General features: G+C 37.1%; 1 protein-coding gene and 2 long non-coding RNA genes across 7 annotated transcripts; 2 read left to right on the plus strand and 1 right to left on the minus strand.

The window, feature by feature from the left end:
• Nucleotides 1-523: 523 nt before the first annotated feature.
• On the plus strand, nucleotides 524-12,036 carry LOC113675311 (transcription factor Dp-1). Of its 2 annotated transcripts, none has more exons than XM_027191872.2 (14): nucleotides 524-911; nucleotides 1,193-1,323; nucleotides 1,715-1,784; nucleotides 3,299-3,405; nucleotides 3,982-4,094; nucleotides 5,150-5,230; nucleotides 5,625-5,751; nucleotides 6,192-6,254; nucleotides 6,851-6,994; nucleotides 7,687-7,755; nucleotides 8,542-8,690; nucleotides 9,681-9,847; nucleotides 10,636-10,696; nucleotides 11,062-12,036. In XM_027191872.2, exons 1-14 carry the CDS (start codon nucleotides 869-871, stop codon nucleotides 11,372-11,374), a joined length of 1,638 nt encoding a protein of 545 aa, XP_027047673.2. In that variant the 5' UTR covers nucleotides 524-868; the 3' UTR covers nucleotides 11,375-12,036. The 2 variants fall into 2 exon arrangements, with proteins under 2 accessions (XP_027047673.2, XP_089064936.1); XM_089208810.1 differs by having other exon boundaries at nucleotides 532-911; nucleotides 8,557-8,690.
• Nucleotides 12,037-13,957: 1,921 nt separating this feature from the next.
• On the plus strand, nucleotides 13,958-17,138 carry LOC149044341 (uncharacterized). Its single transcript, XR_016187460.1, has 2 exons — nucleotides 13,958-14,092; nucleotides 14,534-17,138. It is a non-coding gene; the product is annotated as an uncharacterized LOC149044341 (long non-coding RNA).
• A 229-nt stretch (nucleotides 17,139-17,367) lies between these two features.
• LOC149044342 (uncharacterized) lies at nucleotides 17,368-24,416 on the minus strand. Of its 4 annotated transcripts, XR_016187456.1 has the most exons (4): nucleotides 24,237-24,416; nucleotides 23,507-23,588; nucleotides 22,452-22,494; nucleotides 17,368-17,509 (listed from the first exon to the last, which is right to left on the minus strand). It is a non-coding gene; the product is annotated as an uncharacterized LOC149044342 (long non-coding RNA). The 4 variants fall into 4 exon arrangements; XR_016187459.1 differs by lacking the exon at nucleotides 22,452-22,494 and having other exon boundaries at nucleotides 17,371-17,509; nucleotides 24,237-24,375; XR_016187458.1 differs by lacking the exons at nucleotides 17,368-17,509; nucleotides 22,452-22,494 and adding an exon at nucleotides 22,709-22,852.
• Nucleotides 24,417-26,067: the final 1,651 nt, after the last annotated feature.

A 26,067-nucleotide genomic window follows, 5' to 3' on the forward strand; every position in this document is an offset into this window, starting at 1 on the left:
AAAGCTTCATATTAAAGCGAATAAATCTCTATAAAAAACACAACAGGTCTTTCTTTTGTTGAAATTGCTACACGAAAATTTACTGTCAAGAAAATTATTTTTGCTACGAGTCCACGTCCTAAAAAATTACCATTTGACACAGTTACTTATCTGGTCCACAACAAGGTTTTTGCAAGTTGACAGGCTATAGAGCGTGAAATGAGATGGGCTTATTTTTGTTTAAATGAAAGAAAACTAATTTTCTTTCCTTTCTTCTCAACGCTTGAATGCGTTTTGTGTAATTAATGCAGACAGTACATTTATGTAATGGAAAATAGCTACAAAAGAAAGTCATGCCAGCAAAGAAAATCGGAAATTTTCGCTCAAAATGAAAACCAAGGGAAAATATCAGGGTCAGTTTCCCTCCATAACTGCACTGACCAATCATGTGCAACTAAAATTTTCCCGCGAACGAGGCAGCGAAGTAATGTCTGGAATGTTGCACTTGCGCAGTGCTTAACTATTAGCCACGTGGTTAATGATTGGCCAATCAGAAGGCAAAATTAAACCCCACCGCGAAGATCGTTTGTCAGGGCCTCAAGTCGGTGCAAAAACATGTCCGCTCAAGCGAGGAATTGAGAAATTATAGCTTGATTTCTGCCAAACTAGCCTCAAAAACATGCCTCGTTAAGCAATCTTGCGATAGATATTGCATTTTTTTGTACTTTCCGAGCGATCGCGTTGAAATCAGACCGAGATCAAGTTCGCGATTTCGACGAGTTTGTCTCGCATCTCAGCCACTTAGTCTGCGCAAATTGGAGTACACGAATTACCCATGCGATCTTTTCGAGCTGTAGTGAGAGGTATAACTTCAATTTAGATTGTACCGATGTCGAATCCAACAGCCACACTCACAAGCTTGTGGATAGAAGGTTTGTACCTTCCGATTTTCTTTAACACACGTGTTTATTTTTTTTCGTTGTGAAACGAGTTCCTGCGTTCTTCTCTCCTTAAGCCAGGTTAGAATTTCTCAAACTCACTTCAGAACTAATGCATTGCTTAACATCGATTTCATTGAGAACCTTGTAACTTAAAGAATGTATTTTTTCGTTAATTGTGCCAACTCATCAGGCTCAAGGAACGCTTTCCTTTAGTTAAAATAAATTGTTATCCTTTTCTGATGAAAGCTCTTGAATATTCAAATCGCTTGTAGGTCAACCAAGCCCTGTGAAGAGTAACCCAGCTACTCCAGTGAAAGGAGTTGTGAATCGGGACGCTACAGTGGTTTCAGAAGACTTCTTAAAGTTTTACAAAGATAGTGGACTTGAACCTTTAGCCCGAGAGGTAGGAAAAAGTTGCCCTCAATCACCTCGTGACTTCGTTACACTCATGCTATGGCGATTAATATGGTTCGGTACTTGACGAACAGTATAAATCTAAACATCTTCACATTTATCCGCGATAGCTTCTAACGTCGCAATTTATAATTCATGATATATTTCTTAAGCTCTTCTTGCAAATGGCACTTCTAGTTCACCCTCAGTCCGCTTTCAAACCGAGAATGATTGCATATGAGAGTTCACTGCATCACTTTCATTCTTTGTCTGCGCGATTTGAGTGATTTGCAAGCACGACTTTGAGATCGAGCTTTCGTTTTTCACCAGCATAGTTCCCCATCAAATCGCAGCTCAGACACTAATCTTTTCTTCTTTTCCTTCTTTATTTTGACTGTTAGGCTGGCGTGATAGACAACAACGGAACACTTGACGGACTGAAAGATTCCACCTCTCATCCAAGAGTCAATTGTTAGTTTTGCGATATTTGTTTGCTTTTGGATTTTGGGTTTGATTTAGGACACTCAAATGCAAATACATTTTTTTTCGAACATGTCGCTCACTTAAAAGTATTCAAGTGAAATTTCATCTCAGCTCGGCAGATCACATGGTTTCGGATCTACGGCTTGGATTTTGTGTCTTTGATTAGATTAGCACTGATAAAGCTTGTATCATTGGTTCACGCGATGTTCTGTCTAAGTGGTACTACTTTCTTTGTGGACGAATTAGTATGTTGAATGTCCAGCTAGAATTCCTGGGCAGAATATATCTTTCTTGTGATTACAGACCCCTTTGGGAAAAGTAAAAAACTGACTGAATTTTATATATGACATAATTTTGAAGGCTTTATTGCCTTTTTTCATCTGAAGGTTCATGTTTATTGTTGCATTGCAAGTGAAATAAGCTTTTTTTGGTTGTCTGGTGCAGTAGGACCTTGATCAAAACTGAAATGTGACTTTTTTCAGTTTTGTGTTGCATATCAGTAAGATTTCCCTGTATCTCTGTACAAAATATTTCAGTGTGGAAGGTGAGAGAATCACTTTTAGAGCTTGGGTACTGTAGTCCACTGCAACGTCTATTCATATGTGCAAGGTTAAATTCAACCCTTAAACTCCCATGAGTGACCAAGACAGAATTTTTCCTTACAAAACCAATACAATATCAAGCAGACAAGTGATGAGAACAAAGAAAAATATTATTAGGGGATTATTAGTTGATCTGATACCAAATGCTCTGACTAACATCGCAAGATTTATATGGCAGATAGTAAGGAGGATTACTAATGAGATCTTGAGAGTTAGAGGGTTAACCTGTTCACTCCCAAGAACTAAGTTTCAATTCATGACACTGTTTGCCATGCACTAGATATATAATCAGCTCTGATAATTTGAAGAATTAAAAAATTTCCCCTGGTTGGTAATTTTATGACATTTCTCTGAAAATCTTTTGATAATGTTGGGAAGAATTCCTTCTGGTTGCTCCAAGGAGTGAAAGGGTGAAAAATATGTTTGGCATCCTGGCCTTAACAATCTTTGAATTCAACTAGCACCTGCAAAAAGAATTGCTCATATCCTTATTTTTAAGAAGGTGACACTCAGTAAGATGTGCTCTGTATCACCTGTAATGAGGTGTTTCTTGTCGTCATCATTGCCTGTTTTTTTTCTTCTTTACAATATACCTCCTGTGAAAGATAAGTTAAGACATTCTTTAAATTCATACAGGTAGCTTAGTTAACCCTTTAACTCCCCTGATCTGATTGTTAATTCTCCCCTCTAGCTGCTACATATTTCCTTGTAAATTAGTTGTAAGAATTTGGTATTAGATCCAGACAACAACTTCTACCTGATACATTGGAATATTCTCATTACTTCTTTGCTGGATAGTTGATGGATATTGTAGAGAGAAGTTCCACCTGAATCACTTTTGGAAGTTAAAGGGTTAAAGAACATAATGAGATCATGAATGTACTGTTCTTCTTTCAATAGCTGATGCAGCAAGACTGGCAAATAGCCCAAATGTGATGCCTGTGACAGCAGCCAAAATTTCACCTGTTATTTTACCCAAAACAGCAAATTCTGCTCCATCCCCAATGGTAAGAACACTTTATATTGAGTATCTTTCTTCAAAGGATGCAGACTAGTAGAATTTTGCTATAAATTTTCTGCTGTTTTGCAAGATGGTTGGGTCTAGTGATTGGCAAGAAGCTCCTGGTCAAGAAACCTGGATTTAAGCCATGATCAGGCTATTGTGATGTGGTCCTGGGAAACTCTCACACTACCCCTCTCCCGTTGGGAGCATTAAGATGTACCGATGAATTATGTGGAAACCTGAAAAAATGCCAGAGGGTAGGGTAGGGAGATGAACAATACCTCCCACCCACTAATCTGTTTCATTTCCAATATCTAAACATAAATTCTCTGTACTGCCTGCTATACATTTCTAATCATGTAGTTTATGAGAATTTGGTCTTAAATCAAACAATATCCCCTAAATGATACTTTTTTCTGTCTTGTCACTTTTTTCCTTGGAAAAAGGTGCCTTAGAATCAGAGATAAGCTTTGATTATAAAGGGATTTGCCAATAGGCTTGCAAGATGTCACTGTCCATTGTATGAATTTCTTCCTGCAGTTGTAAAGAAAGACCAATGAAGTGCTTTTTTTTTCTGTAGGTAATAGGTTCTCCTGGACCACATCAAGTTATTACTGTTGGTGGAAGTCCAAGAACACCAACCATGATTGCTGCTCCAATTGTGGCACCGAATACAACAGCTTCATGGACGAGGTAAGTGATACTTGTTGAAGAAAAAAATGTGATAGAGCCAAGCTTTTTTCAAGGAAAGAATCTGGTCATGTTTGGAACTTTTCCATCTTGATTTTTAAATCCAACATGTTACCAATTATTCAACAGCTCAGGGCAAATAAAATATGATGTACTTATTGACTTAATGGAAGGGCCTGATAGGAAAATATCTGGCTTAAGGTTGTTATCTTGGAACTGAGTGCTGTAAGAATCAGTGGTCAACCCTTTCACTCCCAGATCAAATTTGTTATTCTCTTTACTGTCACCCATACAATTCTTATAATGTTAGTTCAGAGAATTTAGTAGTGGATCAACTAATTATCCCCAAATTGCTATTTTTCTTTATTCTCGTCACTTATCTGGTTGATATTTTATTGATATTGTGAGGAGAAATTCTGTCTTGGTCACTCATAGGAATTATAGGGTTAATTAATATGAACAAGAAACCCACAAAAAAGTACAACTTACATGGTCATTTCTGTTTTATTTTAAGTCATTGTCCACAATTAGAATTGTTGTTCTTAGTATATGCAACAGCTGTGCCACATGTAGTATTGGGCCAGCTGGCTATGTGGTCATAATGATTTTATCTAGGATGGTGCCTTGAGAGTTCACAGTTGTCACATGACCAAGAACACAACAGAACAAATTGGCAACTGTGCCCTTACTCCTAATATATAATATGGTTGAACTTGATGCAATTCCTCAAGAAAAAAATAGTCATTGAGTGATTTTTTCTTAACTCTCCCTAAATTTTCCTACTTAAAGTTTGTTTGAAAAAATGCAATAAAAATATGTATAGGTCACCACGCTTGTTCAAGAGTTTAAAGACCATGGGACCTCTTTACCTGGTCCATGGATTAAGATACAAATCCGTGTTCTCCAAATGCACCCATGCTCATTCCCCTGAATACTTGATTTTTACGCACAATATTGGATGTGCAGTGCAAAACTGAGGAATCACCTTAAAGTTATCTTTGTAATCATAGGTTTAAATAAGTGATGATATGACAATAACTGGTTTCCTTTCTTTGTAGAGTAAACACAACTCCAAATAGTGGAAAGAAAAGGAGAATGGATTGTTTGGAGAATAGTGACCTACTAGATAGTGCAGAAAGGTTAGAGATAAAAGAAAAACAGGGTTGTTATTAAGAGTTGTAGAATGATGTGAAGAATGGGGGCATTTTCTCTACATTTGACTGGAAAGTTGCTCAGGGTTTGAAAATTTTGCCTGTGAATTTTGGGCAGTAAACTGGTGAACCCTGTGATCTCTAGTGCTTAATCAACACTTTAGAAAATCATGGACAGGAATAGCTACACTTCTGATGCCCTGATACAGCTTATAGTTTGGTTAATTTAGGACGGGAAAAATCTGCACTAGATTGATACTGCAATCCTGAGTTCATTTTTAACTCTTGAAAGTTTAGAGACCATAAGTTTTAAAGACTGATTTTTTTTTCATCATGAGTTACTGGAGGCATACTTTGAATGCAAAATTTTATCCCCTCTCAGAAAACGAGGTAAAAGACTACCAAGTGCAGGTCGCTCAGGGGGCGATAAAAGTGGAAAAGGGCTGAGACATTTCTCCATGAAAGTCTGTGAGAAAGTTCAGCAGAAGAGAACAACATCCTACAATGAGGTAATCACTTTAACACGTTTTACTTAATAGTGAGCAGATGTTTGTCAAAATGGTGTGTAATATGCTGTATGATATAACACTATTTCCTTGAATAATCATCTGGCCACTCATCCAAAATTTCAGCTTAAGGGAGGGGCACGTATTGGAAGGAGGGTGCTCAATGGTGGAGAGCATTTACTAAGAAACTACTCTATTGTAGTTTAAGCTTAAAAAATCATAAATAAAGTAGCAATGGAAACAGGTTTTCCTTGTATCCCTACTAATTAACCCTTTAACTCCAAAAATTGGAATGTTAATTCTCTCCCCTAGCTGCTAATTATTTCCTTGTAAATTGGTTTGGAGAATTTGGTGTTCAGTCAAGATAATATCTATTATATCTATTACCAGTTCATTATGATGAGTGGCCTTTGAATTAGAAATGTCAACTGATTCCTTTTCAGGTTGCTGATGAATTGGTTCAGGAGTTCAGTGATCCTGACAAACATCTCTCACCCACAGACCAGGTATATTGCCAATGATAACCACAGTATTTTTGTGATGATTTTTTTAATAAAGTAGATAAGCCAGAGAAGTGTGGGAAATTCACCATGCCATTAAATCTGACAACTTTGAAGTATTTAAGCATGTTAACCCTTTGGCTCCCAGCATCTAATTTCTCCTTACAATATCACCCCTGAATCAAACATTAGGTTTATAAGAATAAAGAAAAAAATCACCCAATAAGGATGCCCTTAATTGTTAAACAATTTCTCCTTGTCAACAACTGAAGGGCAATGCAGATAACAGTATGGAGAATATGCATACTGGTGGTGGCATGTAAAGGGCTAAAGGGACACAAAATAGGGTGAGATTCATGGAAAAGTGGATGAATTGTGACATTTGATACATGTAGGTTTCTGTGGTCGGCCATGCTAGGATTATTGGCCTATTAACTCTTTTAGATGCCAGGATGATGATGATGATTGTTCAAACTCTTTTCAAGAACAACTCAATCTCTGTCAAAGCAATCTTATAGTCTCAATTCGTGTTTTTTTTTTTTTTTTGGCTATCTATTCTATCAAGAAAAACATTGAATTTAGTTGTTTGTGCTTATTTTAAGGCTTATGACCAGAAGAACATCAGAAGAAGAGTATACGATGCATTGAATGTGCTGATGGCAATGAACATCATTTCAAAAGAAAAGAAGGAAATCAAGTGGGTTGGTTTGCCCACAAACTCTGCACAGGAATGCCAACAATTAGAGGTATGTGTAGAAGAGTTGACCCTTTCTTTAAAACTAGATAGTGTTCTGGACATGTTTGCATACAGTAAAAAAATCACAAGGTTATTGTGTAAACCTCAGAAGTTGTTCAAGCAAAGTTTTGCTGCATGGGCAACAATGCATGCTGTAAGGATTTTTATCCTGTGATTTTGACAAAAGTAAGAAGCGTAAAGTTTTTGTGACAAAATCATGTGAAAATTTGATGATTTTCTTGTTTGAAGTGTCTGGAAACTCAATTTCAAGCACCTAAAAAAGTTGATGCAAACACCTCAGAGCTCAACTCAAGCCTTGATCCTCAAGGTTTTTGAGGGACTGTCAACTTACTTGTAAATAACTCCTAAGGCTGACAGAACACCCTACTGTAAAATCTTTGATGTGTAATCCTTTGTCTTAGCTCACTGAAGGTTCCTATTCTATATACACACATATTATATATATATATATATATTGCACATTAGAGAATCATCTTACTACAAATGAAATCTTTATTTAGACCCAATGCGCAATGTGTTTTGGCTACTGCCTTCATCAGGGGTCTTTTTGTTTATTTCAATAATGTATTCATGTACATATACATATATATATATATATATATATATATATATATATATATATATATATGTATATATTTACTCCTATATGCTTAAGTTCTCACCAAAAAATTGTCATCTCAGGAAGAAAAAAGGGAAAGACAAGAAAGAATAAGACAAAAGACAGCTCAATTACAGGAGCTGATCCTGCAGGTAAGCCAATGCAGTAATGAACGTCCTCTTTGCCTAACTCAACTTGACTTTCCTCTAGTCAAACTTATGAAAATGAAGGAACAAGTAGAATAAAGAGAAGATCTTTATGATGAGGAATTTTAGTAAGCTCCCTGTTGAATTCCAAAAGCATGTGCTGGAGAAGAAATGTAAATTGTTGTGTTTCCTGGACCCTTTCACTCCTACAAGTGACTAGAATCTAATTTTCCCCACAATGTCACTCTTAACCCTTTAACTCCCAAGATCTGATTATTAATTCTCCCCTCTATCTGCTACACATTTACTTGTAAATTAGTTGTGAGAATTTGGTATTAGATCAAGTTAACAACTTCTACCTGATTAGTTTGAGTATTCTCATTACCTGTTTGCTAAATGATGTAAGGATATTATAGGTCAAGTAGTTTCGTTGATCACTTCTGGGAATTAAAGGGTTAAATCAAACCCTAAAAGAAATGATTGGCAACTGAAGGAACTCCAGACTGTTAAACAAATTCTCCTTTTCTGGATTTTCATAATGATGCCTGGGTACAAAAAGCTAATCCAGAAGTGGTTAACAAATAACTTCCTCTTTTCAATATCAATATTTACCTTGCTGAAAAGGTGTGAGAGTAAATGAACTTACCAGCTACTAGGTGTTAAGTTGATGTAGCATTTAAATTCTCTTTACTTAATTACAATAAAAGTATAGCAGTTGGAAGGGAGAATTTGTTTCCTGTGAGGAAATATGGACCTGGTGTCTATGCTAATTTCTTTTTAATGTAATTTCAGCAAATTGCTTTTAAGAATCTTGTACAAAGGAACAAACAAGTGGAAAAGGATCAAGGTTCACCAGCTGCCAACACAGCTATCCATCTGCCTTTTATCATTGTGAACACAAGCAAGAAGACTGTCATTGACTGCAGCATATCAAATGACAAGTAAGAAGAACTAGCTTTGAGTAGTCCTGTTTTGCTATTGCATTGGGTGTGGGGCGTGTAGCACAATGGAACCTGGCAGTGTTTGGGCATTGGTTGTGTCAGTTGGTTCAGTATTTCTCACAATTCAGGAATATTTAACAATTGTTCACTGAGGGTGTGGTATTATTATATTTGTTTCATTATTCAACAGTCTTCACTGAGCCTGGAATGAATAATTGTTTTAGTATAATTTTGCTCAAGTGCTTTCAAATTCTGTTGTAACTTGAAAATTGTTAATTCTGCTACAATTGTTTGGATTACTTGTATCAAGATGAGCAGCCAGTTTCCACTAGAATTTAACAGGTTCATTAAATTCCATCATCTCTTTCTTTTGAATAGTGTTATGCCAAACCTGTAGGCATCTTTTGTGGTTTTCAGAATTGTATTTTTTCTATCATGTTTATCACAACCTGTGTAACATTGACAAAATGTGAGACAGCCATTTTGAAATTTACTGCCCCTGCTACAATCACCTTGTGTTAGGTGATTATAGCAAGATATCATGCAATCCTCAACCAATCATAGCATGTGCATCTCTATGATCACCAGAGCAATTATACTAAAACTTGGTAACAGCAAACTCAAGGGAGGTGAGGGTAAGGGGGAGGGAGTTACCTGCAATCCCATTCATGTAAACATGCAATACGTCTACAAATGTAGTTGGTTGATGGTGTGGAGACTTGGAAAATTAGGAAGAGTAGGCTACTTGGCAAGTGTGGTGGCCTTCCTTCAGTTAATTTAGTTTGGTGTGACATGTAATGTCCAAGTTGTAGTGAAGTGATGGCAGCATGATACACCAACCATTAGAATCTTAAGATCTTGATGTAGATTTTCTCAACATGCAAAATTTCTAGATCTTTCTTTGCTATTCACCTAAACAATGATTTCTACTTTTTGTCCATATGTATGTATAACATTATCATCTTTTTCTTGTTTGCTTGTACCCTTTAGATTTGAGTATCTGTTCAACTTTGACAACACATTTGAAATCCATGATGACATTGAGGTTCTGAAACGAATGGGTATGTCATTTGGTTTGGAAAAGGGACAGTGTGAGGAGGCAAACCTGCGAACCTCTAGAACAATGGTCCCAAAAGCACTTGAGCCTTACGTCATGGGTAAGACTGTGGAGAGGTTTATTTGTGAAGTTAGAATGGAAATATTCTTGGGTTTATCATTGTAATCACTATTGCTCTTATCTCTTCTATCACAGTCTTTGCTGGTGGTCTTTTTGTGCATCAGCCAGGTGCAAACCATACACTTAGGGCATTAGTCACTCAACTCAATTATTCTGTGCATACACTACACACCTTTCTGAGAATTTGTCCCCCATGGAGATCTTTTGAATCTCTGTCACAGAAGCTGTTTCTGATACTTTCTTTATGTTTTCCACCATCCCCTTCCTTATTATACCAAGCGCACCAACAACCACAAGGATCACTATGGTTTTCATATGCCACATTCTCTATATTTCTAGTTCTAGGTCTTTGTACTTGCTTTTCTTTTCCATTTCCTTATTATTATTATCATTATTATTATTATTATTGTTATTATTATTATTATTATTATTATTATTATTATTATTACTATTATTGTTTTAATACATAAGTACCATTTCCTGGAAGTTCTTTACAGTATAACTGTGACCTTGGTCTTGAAATTGCCATGGTGAAGGGCACCATTCTTGGCAAATTCAAATTATAAGTGACTGACCTTAAGTCAATGAATAATTTTAATTTTTTTTTCTTAAGCTAAGTAGAACCCAAAATACAAACTCAAGAAACCGTGTCCATGGGGAGACAGCAGTTACCTTGACCATACCAAGATCCAATTGGATTCATTACTGTGCCTCCTTGGATAAAAAAATTGTTATAAAAGGACCTAAAATGTGTTCTTTCTTTTCTAGATATGGCAAAAACTGGTCCAGTTGGACTTGCTGGAATACTTGGCAATCATGCAACACCCAAGTATGTAATGACGATTTAACCTGTTCACTCACAGGATTAAAGCATAACTTCTCCTTGCCCTTTTCCAAACATTGCTTTTGGTCTAAGTTCTGAGAATTTAGCGTGAAATCAGTGTTCTCTTGGAGATGGTTTCTTCTTGTCACCTGACTGCTTGACAATGTGTTAATACTGTAAGAAGGAATTATTTATTGTTCACACTTTGGGGCGAAATTGTGTTGCAGACCTGGAGAAAGGCTTTGATAACCTCTTATGGACTTTACTGTTAAGAATTAGCCTAAAACATGTGGTTTTGTTTGGGCTTTGTGGTTTTGAGTGGCAAAGCTACAAGAGCTAAAAATCTGTTTGACTTTTTTTAAATTTCAAAGCAAATCCATGGGGTCTTCAGCTTCTCCGTTGGTTGCAGCCACTACGCGGATGTCACCTCTTCCTGCCCCAAACACACCTTCGTCACCACTGGCCACCCCCCTGCCTCAAGGACATGGAACTTCACCTGTACCTACGGCAACCAGCCATACACGGAATCGTACCTCAAGAACATCATCTATGGCTAGTGATAGTGGGCCCTCACACCGAACCGCGTCTCCATATTCCTTTCCCTCTTCTCCAGCTTCTGATGCTTCTTCAGAATTATCACAAGATGGATTTATGGACACAGACGACACCAACACACACCGCTGATTTTATCATCAATTAAAGTTTTAGGAGTGTGCGTTTAGGCGATAGAGACAATTATGATATTACTTCACTTCCCAAGAGTGAAGTATTTTGGTTTTGGAATGCAATGACTGAACTAAGTTTGTACATTTTACAGGCTTATACTATGAAATGCTTACTACCATTTGGTATTAGTTGACGCAAGGCTTTTATAGTTTTCTTTTTTTCTTTTTTTTTTCAACTTGAACATCCTCTGTGGAATGCTACAGAACATCAACAAGAATGTAGTGTAGTAAAACATATCCAAACATGTACGTACATTTCGTGAGACAAAAAATGGGAGAAAAATAGTGATGTAGATTAGCGAAGTTTTTGATCTGAGTGAGAAGGTACTGACCAAAGAGAAGGAGGTAATTTTGATATCAATGTTCTTTGGTGTAGATTTGATAAATAAGGTACAAGTTGCAATTTGTAAGTTTTACATCAGTTTGTTGTGATGGAAACAAATTTGAATGTATATGTTAAAGCATCAAATGGACTTCTACTGTGTAACATGCTCTGTGATGTCGAAGCTTAGTTCACAACTCCTCACAGAGCTGGTATTATTTCTGATTTTGTACAGCACCTCGGGCAGAGTGCAAAGATGGGTACAAGGCTGCAATAAATAAAAACAACAAACATGTAAACTTTACGTGGTTTTACATGAAAATCAGAAATTTGTAGGAACTGTGTGAGACATCTCAACTTCCCTGTTTGGCGGATTCCGTCAAGCGAGTCAAAAAGAAGCGAAGAGTCAGGGCACGAAACTTCCCGTTCCACTCCCACTCACAGAGTTCTGCGAGGCGCGCCAGCCAACATTTTTTGTTTTGCAGATTTTGCTAGCTTTTTTTTTATTCTGCTTCGACAAGTCCATCACATGTTAGGTTTTCCCAATACCGCCATCCCAACGTTTCGAACAGTTCGTGTAGAGCTCTCGCCCTCAAATCGAAATTTTACTAACATGGCCAATCTCGAGCCCAGGGTCATTTTCAGCGGTGTGGTTGCTAAGTTAAGCAAAGGCTACCTGTAATCCTAACGAATCCGACCGACACCAAGCCTATCAGTAGTCTCAGTTTGGGACAGCATTGTTCCCATTCTACGGTAATCATGGGTTGAAGACAGCGACAAGAGCTAACAATTAACTGATTGATCAAATACCGCCAAAAAAGCGAGCCACAGGCTCCTGATTGGTAACAAACTCTATGTCTAACTTATCATATGGGAGTAAGCGAGAGTGAATTTTAGGTCCATACCAAAACCTCATTATATGACTAATGTTCTGCCATGAGATAAAACAAAGTTCTCTTGAACGTGCGTTTTGATTGGCTAAAAACTGTGCTCTATTAAACGAAGGTTTATAAATTTGCCGATGTAAACTAAGATGAGAACATGAAAAAGACTTCGAGTTTTTGAAGGTTTTGAAGATTGAACATGGTAAATAAAAACACTTAAATACAGCTAAGTATAGCATAGTTTCCTCTATCTTGTTTTGGATTTTTAGGCGAGCGGACGAAAACGCGCGGGGCGGGTTAGCATGGGTGGAGGTTTTGTTGTTGTTTTTTTTTTACTCGCTCTTCCCCTTGCGAAAGTCTCGCCCCTCGCACTTTCTTCACGCTTGTCACGCGCTGCCCTCCACTCGCCTGAAAGACACGAAAAGTGGCGCCTGTTCCACAAGCTAATGTGCCACAATTCATTGTCTTGGACAAGACAAATGAGTGAATTGATTTTTCTAAAACTGGCCATAGATTAGGGTAGTACATCGCTCTTTATGGAGTTGACTTCGAAAACCTTTCAAATAAGAACTATGTCAAATCTTGATCTGTGCAAAGTGAGAAAGAACGATGTTAATTCGTGTTGTCTCTGTCTTAGTCCGTTCATACATGAGACGATTTCGACATTGCTTATCGAAGCTATAAGCAGAATGCGTGTCACATATAGACGTAGTAGCGTAGCTCGTTGTGGAGTCTCTGTAGCTCAGTGGCAGGGCATTAGAGCGCGAAATCCGAAGATTTGATGTACGATTACTGATGAGGACGTAGGGTTTTCTTTCTTTGTCCTACACCTGAGACAAGACGAATGAACATCTTCCTCCAGAGCCTTTCAAATTTAATTTACCCTCTCTTTTGCGTTCTTTTAATCTTGTTTTTCGTTCAAAAGGGAGTAACCGTGGGTTAATTTCTCCGTGTTTTTTCTCCTTCACTAGTAAATTTCATTGCGTTATCATGATCTTTGCATTCTTTTGGTTACGCTCCCCTCGTTCAAGCGATTTCAAATTGAGGCCATAAATTGTTCTAATTCATTACAAAGATTTCCTGCTTTTAAGGATATCAGTTTTTCAAATTTGCTCTTTTTGAGTGTCAGCGTAATTTCCTCGTCAAATAGCAGTCGCCGTAAATTTTTTTCTCTTGTCTTGTGCGCTCCGTTACTTACAATGCCCTTCATTCAGCTTGATTCTTGATTAGCTGGCAGGGCGTGCAAACAGAACTCCACGCCAAACTTGTGACGTAGCAGCAGGTTATTGGGTGCAGTTGTTAATCCATATTCATCAGAAGTTGTGAAATTTTCAGCAGACCACGCCGGTCTGTCGTACAGTGAAGATGTGCCGTCCGTTGTGCTAAACGAACGCTGCGCTATGGAAGGAAGGAGACACAGGACTTCAGAAAGAAGAGCAACGAAAGCACTTTCATGACACTACAACAAAAGGTGAGCATTGCTTTTTGAAAAATATCACCGTAAGCACCTTCAGAGATCTAAACGAGTCGTCTTATCTCGGTTCAACGACGTAGCATGAATCAGTTGCTCGGTCTAAGTGGTTCCTCGACTAAGAATTTCACTGAATTACAGTGTTGGCTTCGAGAAAAGCAGAGCAATGATTCTAAGATATTTTTCATGAAACGTTCGAATAAAAATGTTTTGCGTGCTATCAATCTATCGATGACCTCATTTTATATTTGGATGCTGCCACGTGGAGGTGTGACGAGTCTTCTTCAGTGGCATCTGCTTCATTGTAAATAACATTTACAAAAAAGGATTAGATGATTTCCCTTTTTCGTTAGCTGCGTCAAAGAGTCAAAAACAATTTTTTAATTTTCGTCCTTGTAGAAAATAACATTCCCTGATCACGTCCATATTTACAACTTTCAGGAAGAGCAATGACGTCAGAGGAGAGAGGATCGAAAGTTCTGGTCAAGAGAAGACTTTGGAGTCACTGAGCTCTTATTGGATACTGCAAAGATAAGAACTTTTACAACATCTAGTGATACCAGCAAAAATGGTGGCCCTTTAAATATCTTGTTGTACGAAGTCTTCGCTCTTTCAACAACAGGCCATTCTACAGTTGTGTACTTAGTTGCCAAGTCTTTGATTTGGAGCGAGGCTGAAGGTGACCATGTTGTGATAGGGACTAATATCTAGTCAGAATGATAACAAGGTAATTTATATTTGAAAAGCAGCAAGGTTTGTATCATAACAAGGTCACCCTTAGCCTCACTCCCGTTCAAAGGCTTGGCAACCAAGCACGCAACTGTGAAATGGACTATTGTCTTGGCATGAATCGACCTGATTACATGGTAATTGAATAGTTCTCATTTAGCCACCATTTTTGGAATAGCTTGTTGTGTTACTGATTGTTATGCAGACCCTGAGCGATCATTCGATTTATTCGAGCTACCCGTTATAATTTGGTGTAATTAATCTCAGATAATCTGGTTGCTTTGAATTAAGGTTAGAAAAAACTGGAAACTGATATAATTCTGGCTACGGGAAAACTGATAAAGTTGAAATTTACCACCATATAAACCAGTTTGAAATTAATCCTTTTTATTACGAAGAAGTACAATTTATTATTTAGAGAGGAGTTCATTCGATAGAAACGAAGGCGGTAAATTGTTTGCTAATCTTTGAGAAATAGTTTACAGATTGCACGAAAATCGACTTAAACATACGAGCCAGTCTATTGACCAGTAAACAATGAGAAGGTCTATTGGCGAAGAATCTTTGTTATCAAAGATCATAATTGTCTCAAACGAACAAAAAATGACATTCTTATTTGCTTATCACGATTCTAAATTTTGATAAAACACGTTAATTCTAGACAAACGTCAGATTTTTGAAATGCAAATGAAATTTACAAGTTTGGAGGAATTTGATACTTTACCAAATCAAAACAGATACCATGTTTTCAAATTTCGCTGACGCCGAGGTTTATGGAAAATTAAGGAATTATAAACAGATTTGCTTATTTCAGAATTGAAATTTTTACAAAAGGGCCGTTGATTTTTACGAAACCAAAGCGCAAACCCGAATTGAAAATTAGTAGTATTTAAGTAAAAGTTTATCGAAAATAAATGAGTTTCCGTGTCCTGGCTTTAAAAAGATAGTTCTTCAGCTGGTTTATATAGAATCGTTTCTTTAATACGCACTTTCTGGGGAGTCCACAAAGCTTGTAAATTAAGTCGCGTTCGATCAAAGAATCACTTGCTACCCTTTGCACCAGGCATTTTGTTTTAAAATATATCATAATTAGTTATTTACTTCTTAGTGCAAGTAGAAGGAAGATCTTTTATGCAGTCATTCGATGCAACACAGGAATACATAAAGAAAAACGATCGACAAAAATATGAAATTTGGATCTTAAAAATTAGTTCATATTTACAATAAAACAGAAATTGAACGTGTATAGCGACTAAATCTTTAAGAACAAATGTTACGCAGGGATTCTTCGTAAATAACTTGGCTAAAATAGAATTCTACGAGTCTGCTAAAATCAAATTAAAATAGTTGGCTTCAAATTTATAACATGTTGCATTTCCTTGGAAATTTTATTTAAGAAAATTGGAGCCTAATTATACAATGTTTTGGTTCTTGCAGCCTAACCAAACTAAGGTTTGTTCCAACAAATTATACCTTGTATTTTTTAAAATGTTCCGCGAAGTTAGGCTAGGAAATTTGGAGCCCAATTGTGAATTGTCTTAACTCTTGTGGCTAAAATCAAATATTGAAAGAGTATGCTCCAATTCATAATATTTTCTTGTAAATTTTGTCAAAATTAGAATTTTGGAATAGGGGAATTTACTCAGTCTTTGGTAACTATTTTCGATTCTTCATTTACTTGTGTTCTGTGTTGCATTCGAAAACTGGCGGCTTTAAAGATCTTTACCCCGAAGGAAAACATTATAGCAAGTTAGGCCTTAAAACAAACTCTAAATTTCGAAACTTGTCTCAATTTTAGAGATCAATTAAATATTTCTAACAATGTGCACACATCATCTCGTGCAAAAAAAAAAAGGCGAGTCAGATTATCAGTTGAAAGAAACAAAAAAATAATTTTCTAAACTGTTTTGATCTTTTATTAAGAGTGAAAAGAATTTGACGTTAACCATTACAATTTTTTGCACGAGATGATGTTTTATTATATTTGGTGGGAATTTTTCAAAGGAAGTTTTGTTAAAATTTTTGCCGAAAAAGTTGCCAGGGAAAACTCTGTGCAAATTCATCCAAATTTTCCCGCCAAAAGTCTTAGTATATACACGAAAAATTTTCCCTGACACCTTTTTTATTGATTAATTACTTAAGTTATAATTATAAAGAAATACCTACAAAAAAATTAAAATTATTTGTTGAATATGAAACTTTGGTGGTTTATTAAGTAGATATTGAGAGACAATAAAAGTTGACATAAAAACAGATCTATTAACTTTATTGCTGATTATACAAGAAAATAAATATGCTTTTACTGCTAATGAAAAATATATTTTTTTAAAAAAACCCGGCGCATGCGTACTTTAAGCACCGTATTTTTCTAAGTCTTTTGGCGGGAAAATTCGCCACATTTGAACAGATGTTATTTACAAAATGAATAAAGAAAAAACTGGCGCATGCGTCCTTTAAGCACCCTTATTTTTTTTAGCGGGAAATTTTTCATCTTAAATAGCCTATAACATCAATTGACTGACAGAAATTACGAGGTAATATCTCTCCAGCCCTCGCTTTTGCCGTTTCAATCTTAGCTCTGACTCGCCTCATTTGTTTTGTACCTCTCATTAAACTGTGTATTGTTCTTGGATCACAGTCTTTCTTTTTTGATTTTCCTTGAAGCATCAAGAATATTCACCTGGCAGTCTGCAAGCAAATAGAGACAAACCACAAATTAACAAATGCAATAGATTTTAAACTTTGCCCTCTCAAGTGATAATAGTCTAATGTTGGTTTGTCATAGAAAGACTTATTTAATATTAATTTAGTATTTGAAGCCTTGAATATTGTGGCCACAGAAATTAACGTGAGCGTAATCTGGATAAAACTATAAATTTCATACGGTAAGTAATGAACATTGCAATAAATTTTTCAACTTTGGTGGTAGGAAGGGTGTCAGTAGGGTTTTAACCGTCAGTCGTCAAAAATTCAACTCAGTCAATAGCCGCTTGCCAACAACAGTTTTAGATCTGGAAGAATCTTTAGAATGGTAAACTATTCCCCAGATTTCCAAAAAGGGCCCGTTTATCGTGGTTTTCCAAACATACTCTGGTATCAATCGAATGCGAGACGATCCTAAAAAAGCGCGAAATACTAACGCAATATACAAATAAAGGGGTATCCGAAAGTGCACTAACGAACTGGAACGAATAAAAGAGAATCTTTAAAGTGCGCCAGATACTAACATGACAATCCAATGAAAAAATATGAAAAGAACACGAGATACTAACGTAACAATCGAGATACATAAGTAACAATTGACTGCAAGAGAATTCTAAAAGTGCACGAGATACTAACGTAACAATCAAATGAAATAGAATCTTAAAAGTGCGCGATATACTGACGCAACAATTTAATGAAAGAGAGTCTTAAAAGTAGGCAAGATACTACCGTACCTGTAGAGATACATACGTAACAACTGAATGCAAGGGAATTCTAAAAGTGCGCTGGACACTAACGTATTAATCTAATGGAAGAGAATCCTAAAAGTGTGCGAGATACTAACGTAACATTCGGGATACATATGTGATAATTGAATGCCAGAGAATTCTAAAAGCACGCGAGACACTAACGTAACAATCTGATAGAAGAGAATCTTAAAAGCTCCTAACATACTAACGTAACAATCAAGACTACAATGGAATGAAGGAAAATTCTAAAAGTGCACAAGATACTAACATAACAATCCAAATACATACGTAACAATTGAATAAAGAGAATTCTAAAAGTGTTCGAGACACTAATGTAACAATCAGATGAACAGAAATCCTAAAAGTGCACGAGATACTAACGTAATACTCGGATGAAAAGGAATCCCAAAAGTGCGCGAGATACTAACGTAACACTCGCTTGAAAAGGAATCCTAAAAAAGACGTGAAACACTAACGTAACAATCGGATGAAGATGAACTCTAAAAGTGCGCGAGATACTAACGTAACACTCGGATGAAAAGAAATCCTAAAATTTCGCGAGATACTAACATAACAACCTGAAGAAAAGGAATTCCAAAAGTGCGCGACATACTAACGTAGCACACGGATGAAGAAGAACCCTAAAAGCGCGCGAGATAATAACGTAACACTCGGATGAAAAGGAATCCTACAAGTGTGCGCGATACTAACGTAACAATTTGATGAAAAGAACTCCTAAAAGTGCGCGAGATACTAACGTAACACTCGGATGAAGAAGAACTGTAAAAGGGCGCAAGATACCAACGAAACACTCCGATGAAAAGGAACATAAAAGTGCGTGAAACACAAACGTACCAAGCGGATGAAAAGGAATCCTATGAGTGCGTGAGACACTAGGGTAACAATCGGATGAAAAAGAACTCTAAAAGTGCGCGAGATACTTACGTAACACTCGAATGAAAAGGACTCCTAAAAGTGCGTGAGACACTAACGTAACAATTGGATGAAAAGAAATCCCAAAAGTGCGCAAGATACTAATGTAATACTCGGATGAAAAGGAATCCTAAAAGTGCGTGAGACACTAAGTTAACAATCAGATGAAGAAGAACTTTAAAAGTGCGCGAGATACTAACCTAACACTCGGATGAAAAGGAATCCTGAAAGTGCGCGAGATACTAAGGTAACAATCTGATGAAGAAGAGCTCTAAAAGTGCGCGAGATACTAACCTAACACTCAGATGAAAAGGAATCCTAAAAGTGCGTGAGATACTAAGGTAACACTCGGATGAAAAGGAATCCTAAGAGTGCGTGAAACTCTAACGTAACAGTGGATGAAGAAGAACCCTAAAAGTGCGCGAGATACTAACGTAACAAGCGGAAGAAAAGGAATCCTAAAAGTGCGCGAGATACTAACGTAACAAGCGGAAGAAAAGGAATCCTAAAAGTGCACGAGATACTAACGTAACACTCGGATGAAAAGGAATCCTAAGAGTGCGTGAGACACTAAGGTAACAATCTGATGAAGAAGAACTCTAAAAGTGCGCGAGATACTAACGTAACAATGGGATGAAGAAGAACTTTAAAAGTGCGCGAGATACTAACGTAACACTCGGATGAAAAGGAATCCTAGGAGTGCGTGAAACTCTAGCGTAACAGTGGATGAAGAAGAACCCTAAAAGTACACGAGATACTAACGTAACAAGCGGAAAAAAAGGAATCCTAAAAGTGCGCGAGATACTAACGTAACACTCGGCTAAAAAGAAATCCTAAGAGTGCGTGAGACACTAAGGTAACAATCGGATGAAGAAGAACTCTAAAAGTGCGCGAGATACTAACGTAACACTCGGATGTAAAGGAATCCTAAAAGTGCGCGAGATACTAACGTAACAACCGGAAGAAAAAGAATCCTAAAAGTGCGCGAGACACTTAACGTAACACTCGGATGAAGAAGAACCCTAAAAGCGCGCGAGATAATAACGTAACACACGGATGAAAAAGAATCCTTAAAGTGCGCGAGATACTAACGTAACACTCGGATGAAGAAGAACCCTAAATGTGCGCGAGATACTAACGTAACAATCGAATGAAAAGGAACTTAAAAGTGCGTGAAACACTAACGTAACAAGCGGATGAGAAGAAATCCCAAAAGTGCGCGAGATACTAACGTAACACTCGGATGAAAAGGAATCCAAGAGTGCGTGAGACACTAAGGTAATAATCGGATGAAGAAGAACTCTAGAAGTGAGCGAAATGCTAACGTAACACTCGGATGAAAAGGAATCCTAAAACTGGGTGAAACACTAGCGTAACAATCGCATGAAAAGGTATCTTAAAAGTGCACGAGATGCAAACGTAACAATGGAATGAAAAGGAATCTTAAAAGTGCGCTAGATATTAACGTAACAATGGAATGAAAAGGAATCCTAAAAGTACGCGAGATACTAACGTAACAATGGAATAAAAAGGAATCCTACTAGTGAGCGAAATAAGAACGTAACAATGGGATGAAAAGGAATCCTAAAAGGTGCGCGCCAGAGGTACTAACGTAACAATGGAATAGAAAGGAATCCTAATAGTCTGCGAGATACTAACGTAACAATGGATTGAAAAGGAATCCTAAAAGTGCGCGAGTTACCAACGTAACAATGGATTGAAAAGGAATCCTAAAAGTGTGCGCCGGAGATACTAACGTAACAATGGAATAGAAAGGAATCCTAATAGTCTGCGAGATACTAACGTAACAATGGTTTGAAAAGGAATCCTAAAAGTGTGCGAGATACTAAAGCCGGTGACACAATTAGCGATTTTATGCGTCGATCGCGGGCACACCTGGCGAAAATCGCCCGGTGTGTTGGTGCGGTGATTGCGATTTTTGCCGATCGCCGCCATCGGCATATAAAATCGTCGATATCTGGCATGTCGGATATCCGCCGGCAGTCGCCGAGTCTGCCCGTTCCCGCGATTTTCTCCTCTTTCCACAGCGAGTCGCCAGTAAAATTAATCAAGGCGGCGATATTATCACATGGCTTTTCAGAACGGCGGAAGACATCGAAAATTGTTTCTGAACCGAAGAAAAAGAAGTCAATTTGATCACACTGTGGTCCGAAAGGCCATGCTTTTTTTATGTAACGTCGAGCGACTGTGGTAATCGTCTCAAGAATGAGATCCAGGTCTTCGACCATATTTTTCTATTGTCCCACTTATCAGAACGCTTCCTGGAGCGCTTTAGTTGCAAAATTATGGCAGCAGCTAACTGTTTTTTTCGCTTCGCTGTCGCCATTTTGTTTGTTTACATTGGTTCACGCAATTTTTAAACGTCACCCGATGGAACCTGGAATCAAAGCTGAAGTAATGGGCCAAAAAAAAAAATCGCGAAGTGTGTTCGCAGCGACCTGTGACGATCAAATTCGCCGCGATCGGTGTAGAAAATCGCCAGGTGTGTCTCCGGCTTAATTTGGGATGAAAAGGAATCCTAAAAGTGCGCGAGACATTAACGTAACAATCGAACTTTAGAGAATCTTGAAAGCGCACGAGATACTAACGTAACAGTCGAACTAAAGAAAATCTTGAAAGTGCGCGAGATACTAACGTAACAATCCAATGAAAGAGAATCCCAAAAGTGTGCATATCATACAGTTGATGAAAAACTCTAAAAGCAATTTGAGAGACTGAAGCCAACTTTTGAGCGCACTGTTCAATTTGGTTGTGGTCTAGTTTAAGAGCTCTTGTCGATCGTTAATGATTAGGCTCGAATATTTACAAGAAGTCATGTTAAAATTAAATTTTATATAAGTTGATGATAAATCATGGGGAAATTTGAGAAACAAAATCTTTTCATGGAACATACTCTTCCAATTTGTTTCCCCCCAAGAGCTCCTACAATTTTCAATTTTAATTATTAGGTTCGAAGACCTTTACTAAACCATGTCAAAAAACGTTCTATGTAATTTGATAACAAACACAGGAAGAACTTTGACACAAAAACCTCTTCTGGGTATGGTGTTCACTTTAAATTTGATTAAGACTCAACTTCATAACACACAGGCTCCAAGTGTTTGTCCAGTTTGTCTTACCAATTTGTAAGAAACTGTGAGACTATTAAACTTATCATGTATTACAAAAAAGGAATAAAATTAAGAAATGATAACTGTAGGTAACTATAGATAATTTGTTTTTACCTCAGTGGATGAGACATTCAAACAGCCAGTTAATCTCCAAGGCCTTTATCGAAGGAAGTAATTATAATGGAAAAAATGTTTTTATTGGAGACTTAAAACAAATCATATATATAACTTAATTTGAGAAACGTAAGTAAGTACATGAGCATGTTAAATTCTGTTTAGCCTAGGAGGCGAGAAATTCAGGCTTCAGATTGAACAAAATTTGACATCAAATGAAAACCTTCTTTAACATCTTAAGACCATCATCCTGGGATATTTTGTTTCCACAGTAACACGTGTAAGAAAATTTCCCGGCCTAGTATCTGTTGTAAGTCTCGCAAATGAATAAGCTCGGTGACTCCCTTTTCTTTTTATACCTTTAATGTCAAGTAAAGACTGCCTCGCTAAGTAAATTATCCCTAAAAAAAAAATAGAATATTCTTATTGTTGCCTGGGGCAGTACTACGTTAACTTGGAAGTTACAAAACTGGCAATCCTTACGTGAAAACAGGTTACTTTCACAAAAACATTTTGATGCGAGCAGGAATTCAAATACAATATTCGACAAATTCAAGATCCTGGATGAGCCCCTGGAAAGATTTACGAAACTTGCTTGGCCAGAGACTTATACCTTATAAAACATCTGCACTCTCCTGGTGAGTAATACCATTACAAAGATCGAGAAAAAGTTGAATAATCGATATCAGTCTAACAATGACTCTCTAACCTTATAACTTGAAGATAATTTGATTGGCTAACCGTTGTTATGGTAACTTGATTAGTCAGGTGGATAGTTATAACATGCACAATAATGACAAGGTATTTCTTTGACACTGGTGAATCAGATAAAAAGTACTCATGATTGAAATAATTCGTCAAACGAAAACTGCTGAAAAAAACTGAAAACCACCTCAATCGGAAAGAGATCAGAGAAATACGACAATGAAGTTATTTATACATTTCTTAGTTTTCGGTAATTCTTCATTATTGTCTGAGTTTGTTAAACTGTCCAACGAAGACGAATAGGCCCTCATGTAGAAAACTAATCTGTTATAAAAAGCCAATTATCTCACCTTGTTAGAAGTTTTCGTGTAGTTCTTTCCTTCCTTGACTTTCTTGATTTCAAAGTGTTCTCATTTTCTTGTCGATATTGTCCTATAGAGGAAAAAGAGACAAATAAATCGTTCAGAGCCACCACATTTTCTGCTGCATGAACGTAGAAAGATAGTCCTGAAAAAAATTACTCTAAAATCTAACAGTCTAATGCAGTGATGTGTCTTACATTCAAAATAGTAAGGAAAAATAAGACAAAAAAATTTTATGATAAAGGCCGGTCTAAATCAAATTAAGGCAAGTACTGCTCTCCTCGTCCTTTGCATAAAAGATGGGAACCAATCCTCTAATAACCAGAAACTGGAGTCTATTTTAAAATTTTTACACGATTATCCTCCTCTTCCCTCTTCTTATTTGGCGGGTTTGAAGGGGGGGGGGGGGAGGGTAAGGCGGGAAAAATAAACTAGGTTTAAAATATACTTTAGGTAATCTGAATATAATCCGTTCAGGAATAAAAATAAGTAAATAATTGAGAAGTACACTAACAATAAAGTACGAATTTCTCATGTTGCCATTAAGACACGTTAAGGTGAACTGTCATGGCGGCTGCCACTAAGGATTTGTCTCACACTGAGCCATATGCATTACGTTCATTTACATTTGACTCTGAAAATTCATTTTACAAGGACCACAACGAGAAAGATGAATACTGTATTTCTATCCAAATGTGCCTTTCCTTGGGTTATTTACCTGAAGAAAAGTCCTGACAAAGTGTAAAGCCGGCATGAATATTCGACATGGCATCTGAACTGCTTGACCCTGCATAAGAAATACTCGCCGACCTGAACAGAACAGACAATATCCAAAGTAATAGGGTCGAAATGACGTATTTCTTGAATCTATAGAAGCTAAAAAAGACGCTCAAATTTCTTTTAGTTCGTGAGCTCTTTCCACGTGCAAGACTGAGCGCAAATATGAATATTAATTTGGAGTACTATTTGTAATTCAAATGAGTTTTCCGACCTAAAAAAGCTGGTTCAAAATAATGGACACCAAGTTCTTCGGTCTCATACATTCAATTATAAAACAGAGTAAGATGCCTCAGCTCGCTTTAGACAGATTTTTAGCTTAAAGAAGTCCAATAGAGTACTGCAAATAGTGTTGAAATTCCAGCAACATCAACTCGAACTGGAATAAACTTGAACGCAAGACATTTTGCGTGAAAACCAATTTTCCGTCACAACAAAAGCACACAATGTCAGGTGTTTCTGGTTATTAATTATCGGTTCAGCAGAACTCCCTGATATATTGACCTGTTTCCTTTTCCGTGGGCATTTCGAGTTCCCAAGATGTTACTGTTTTTCAATCTGCACTAATGTCGACGAAATACATTACAGACGAAGGAGCTGTTTTTTTCGACTACTTTCCGACTGGATAAAGGCCATTACATGATTTTAATACATATCGGTTACATAAATGCAATATCCCCAAGCCTCTCCAGTTGTTTTTCAGAGGAACATGAGAAGGAAGTTATTCCACCCATCCTTTATTTTAGTCGTTTCCAAGGCCCCCACGTGTTCATTAGTTAAGAGGAAGAAAGAGAGAGCAGGAAAAGAGATTGGGGCCAAACTTGGGTCCACTCTTCGATGAAGTTTGTACAGTATATTTCAAAAACCAAACAGGAACAGGACGAACGAAATAAGTTGCACGTTCACGTCCCAACAAGTTTGGATTAACACAACTCTGAATAAGTTAGCAAAAATGTTATATGTTAGAAATAAGCTCTCATAAGGAACTTTTTTAAATTGCTTTTCTGGCTTCTAATAATCATAAATTATTTTATGGCATTAAAACTTTTAAGTAAAGGATCAAAGTCATAAAACTGAGACGAAAAAGACCTACACCCCAGCTTCTCAAAATCGTTTGAGTATTTAAAATTAACGCTCACACAGATGTAAAAATCCTTACTACAAGAGTAAAGTATCCAAAAACACCACTGACCAAACTCTATCAATCAAGATAAGTACGTATCAGCCAATATCCATTGTAAGGTATCAGTAGGAATTTTTCAAACTTAATTACATCATTTTAGAGCAGTTTTCAGTTGAGAGTTGGAAGTAATCTGGAATTTCGTTGTTTTTGCTTTACTTCTATTTGTGATTGGTCCAGAGAAAAATCGCGCAACTCTTTCAACCAATCAGATGCAAAACTAAACCAATCACGAACCGTTTTCCCGCGCTTCAGGCGGTTTGGTTGGCTTCACTTCTTAAAAGTTCTCATTGGCTCTTAAGATATTTTCCTTTCTTCTGATTGGTCGTTGTGATTATTTTGGTTTTGGTGCTTTGACATCAATCGGAAAGAGCTCTTATTGATCAAACTAAAAACAGTCAAACGATATGGCTGTATGCGGAGTCTCCTCAGATTTGTCTCGTAATTTCTAGTGAAATATTTTGATACAGTAAATTTAGGTTGGTGTAACTCGATGTTATGTCACTATCAATGGACCAACTTTGGACAGTTGTAGCAGAAAGTGAGTGCAAGCCTGTTGATGACGTCATTGGGACACGCCCAATGTCACATG

The sequence above is a fragment of the Pocillopora damicornis genome, chromosome 6 (assembly GCF_964200805.1).
Source record: "Pocillopora damicornis chromosome 6, jaPocDami1.2, whole genome shotgun sequence".
Taxonomy (NCBI): domain Eukaryota; kingdom Metazoa; phylum Cnidaria; class Anthozoa; order Scleractinia; family Pocilloporidae; genus Pocillopora; species Pocillopora damicornis.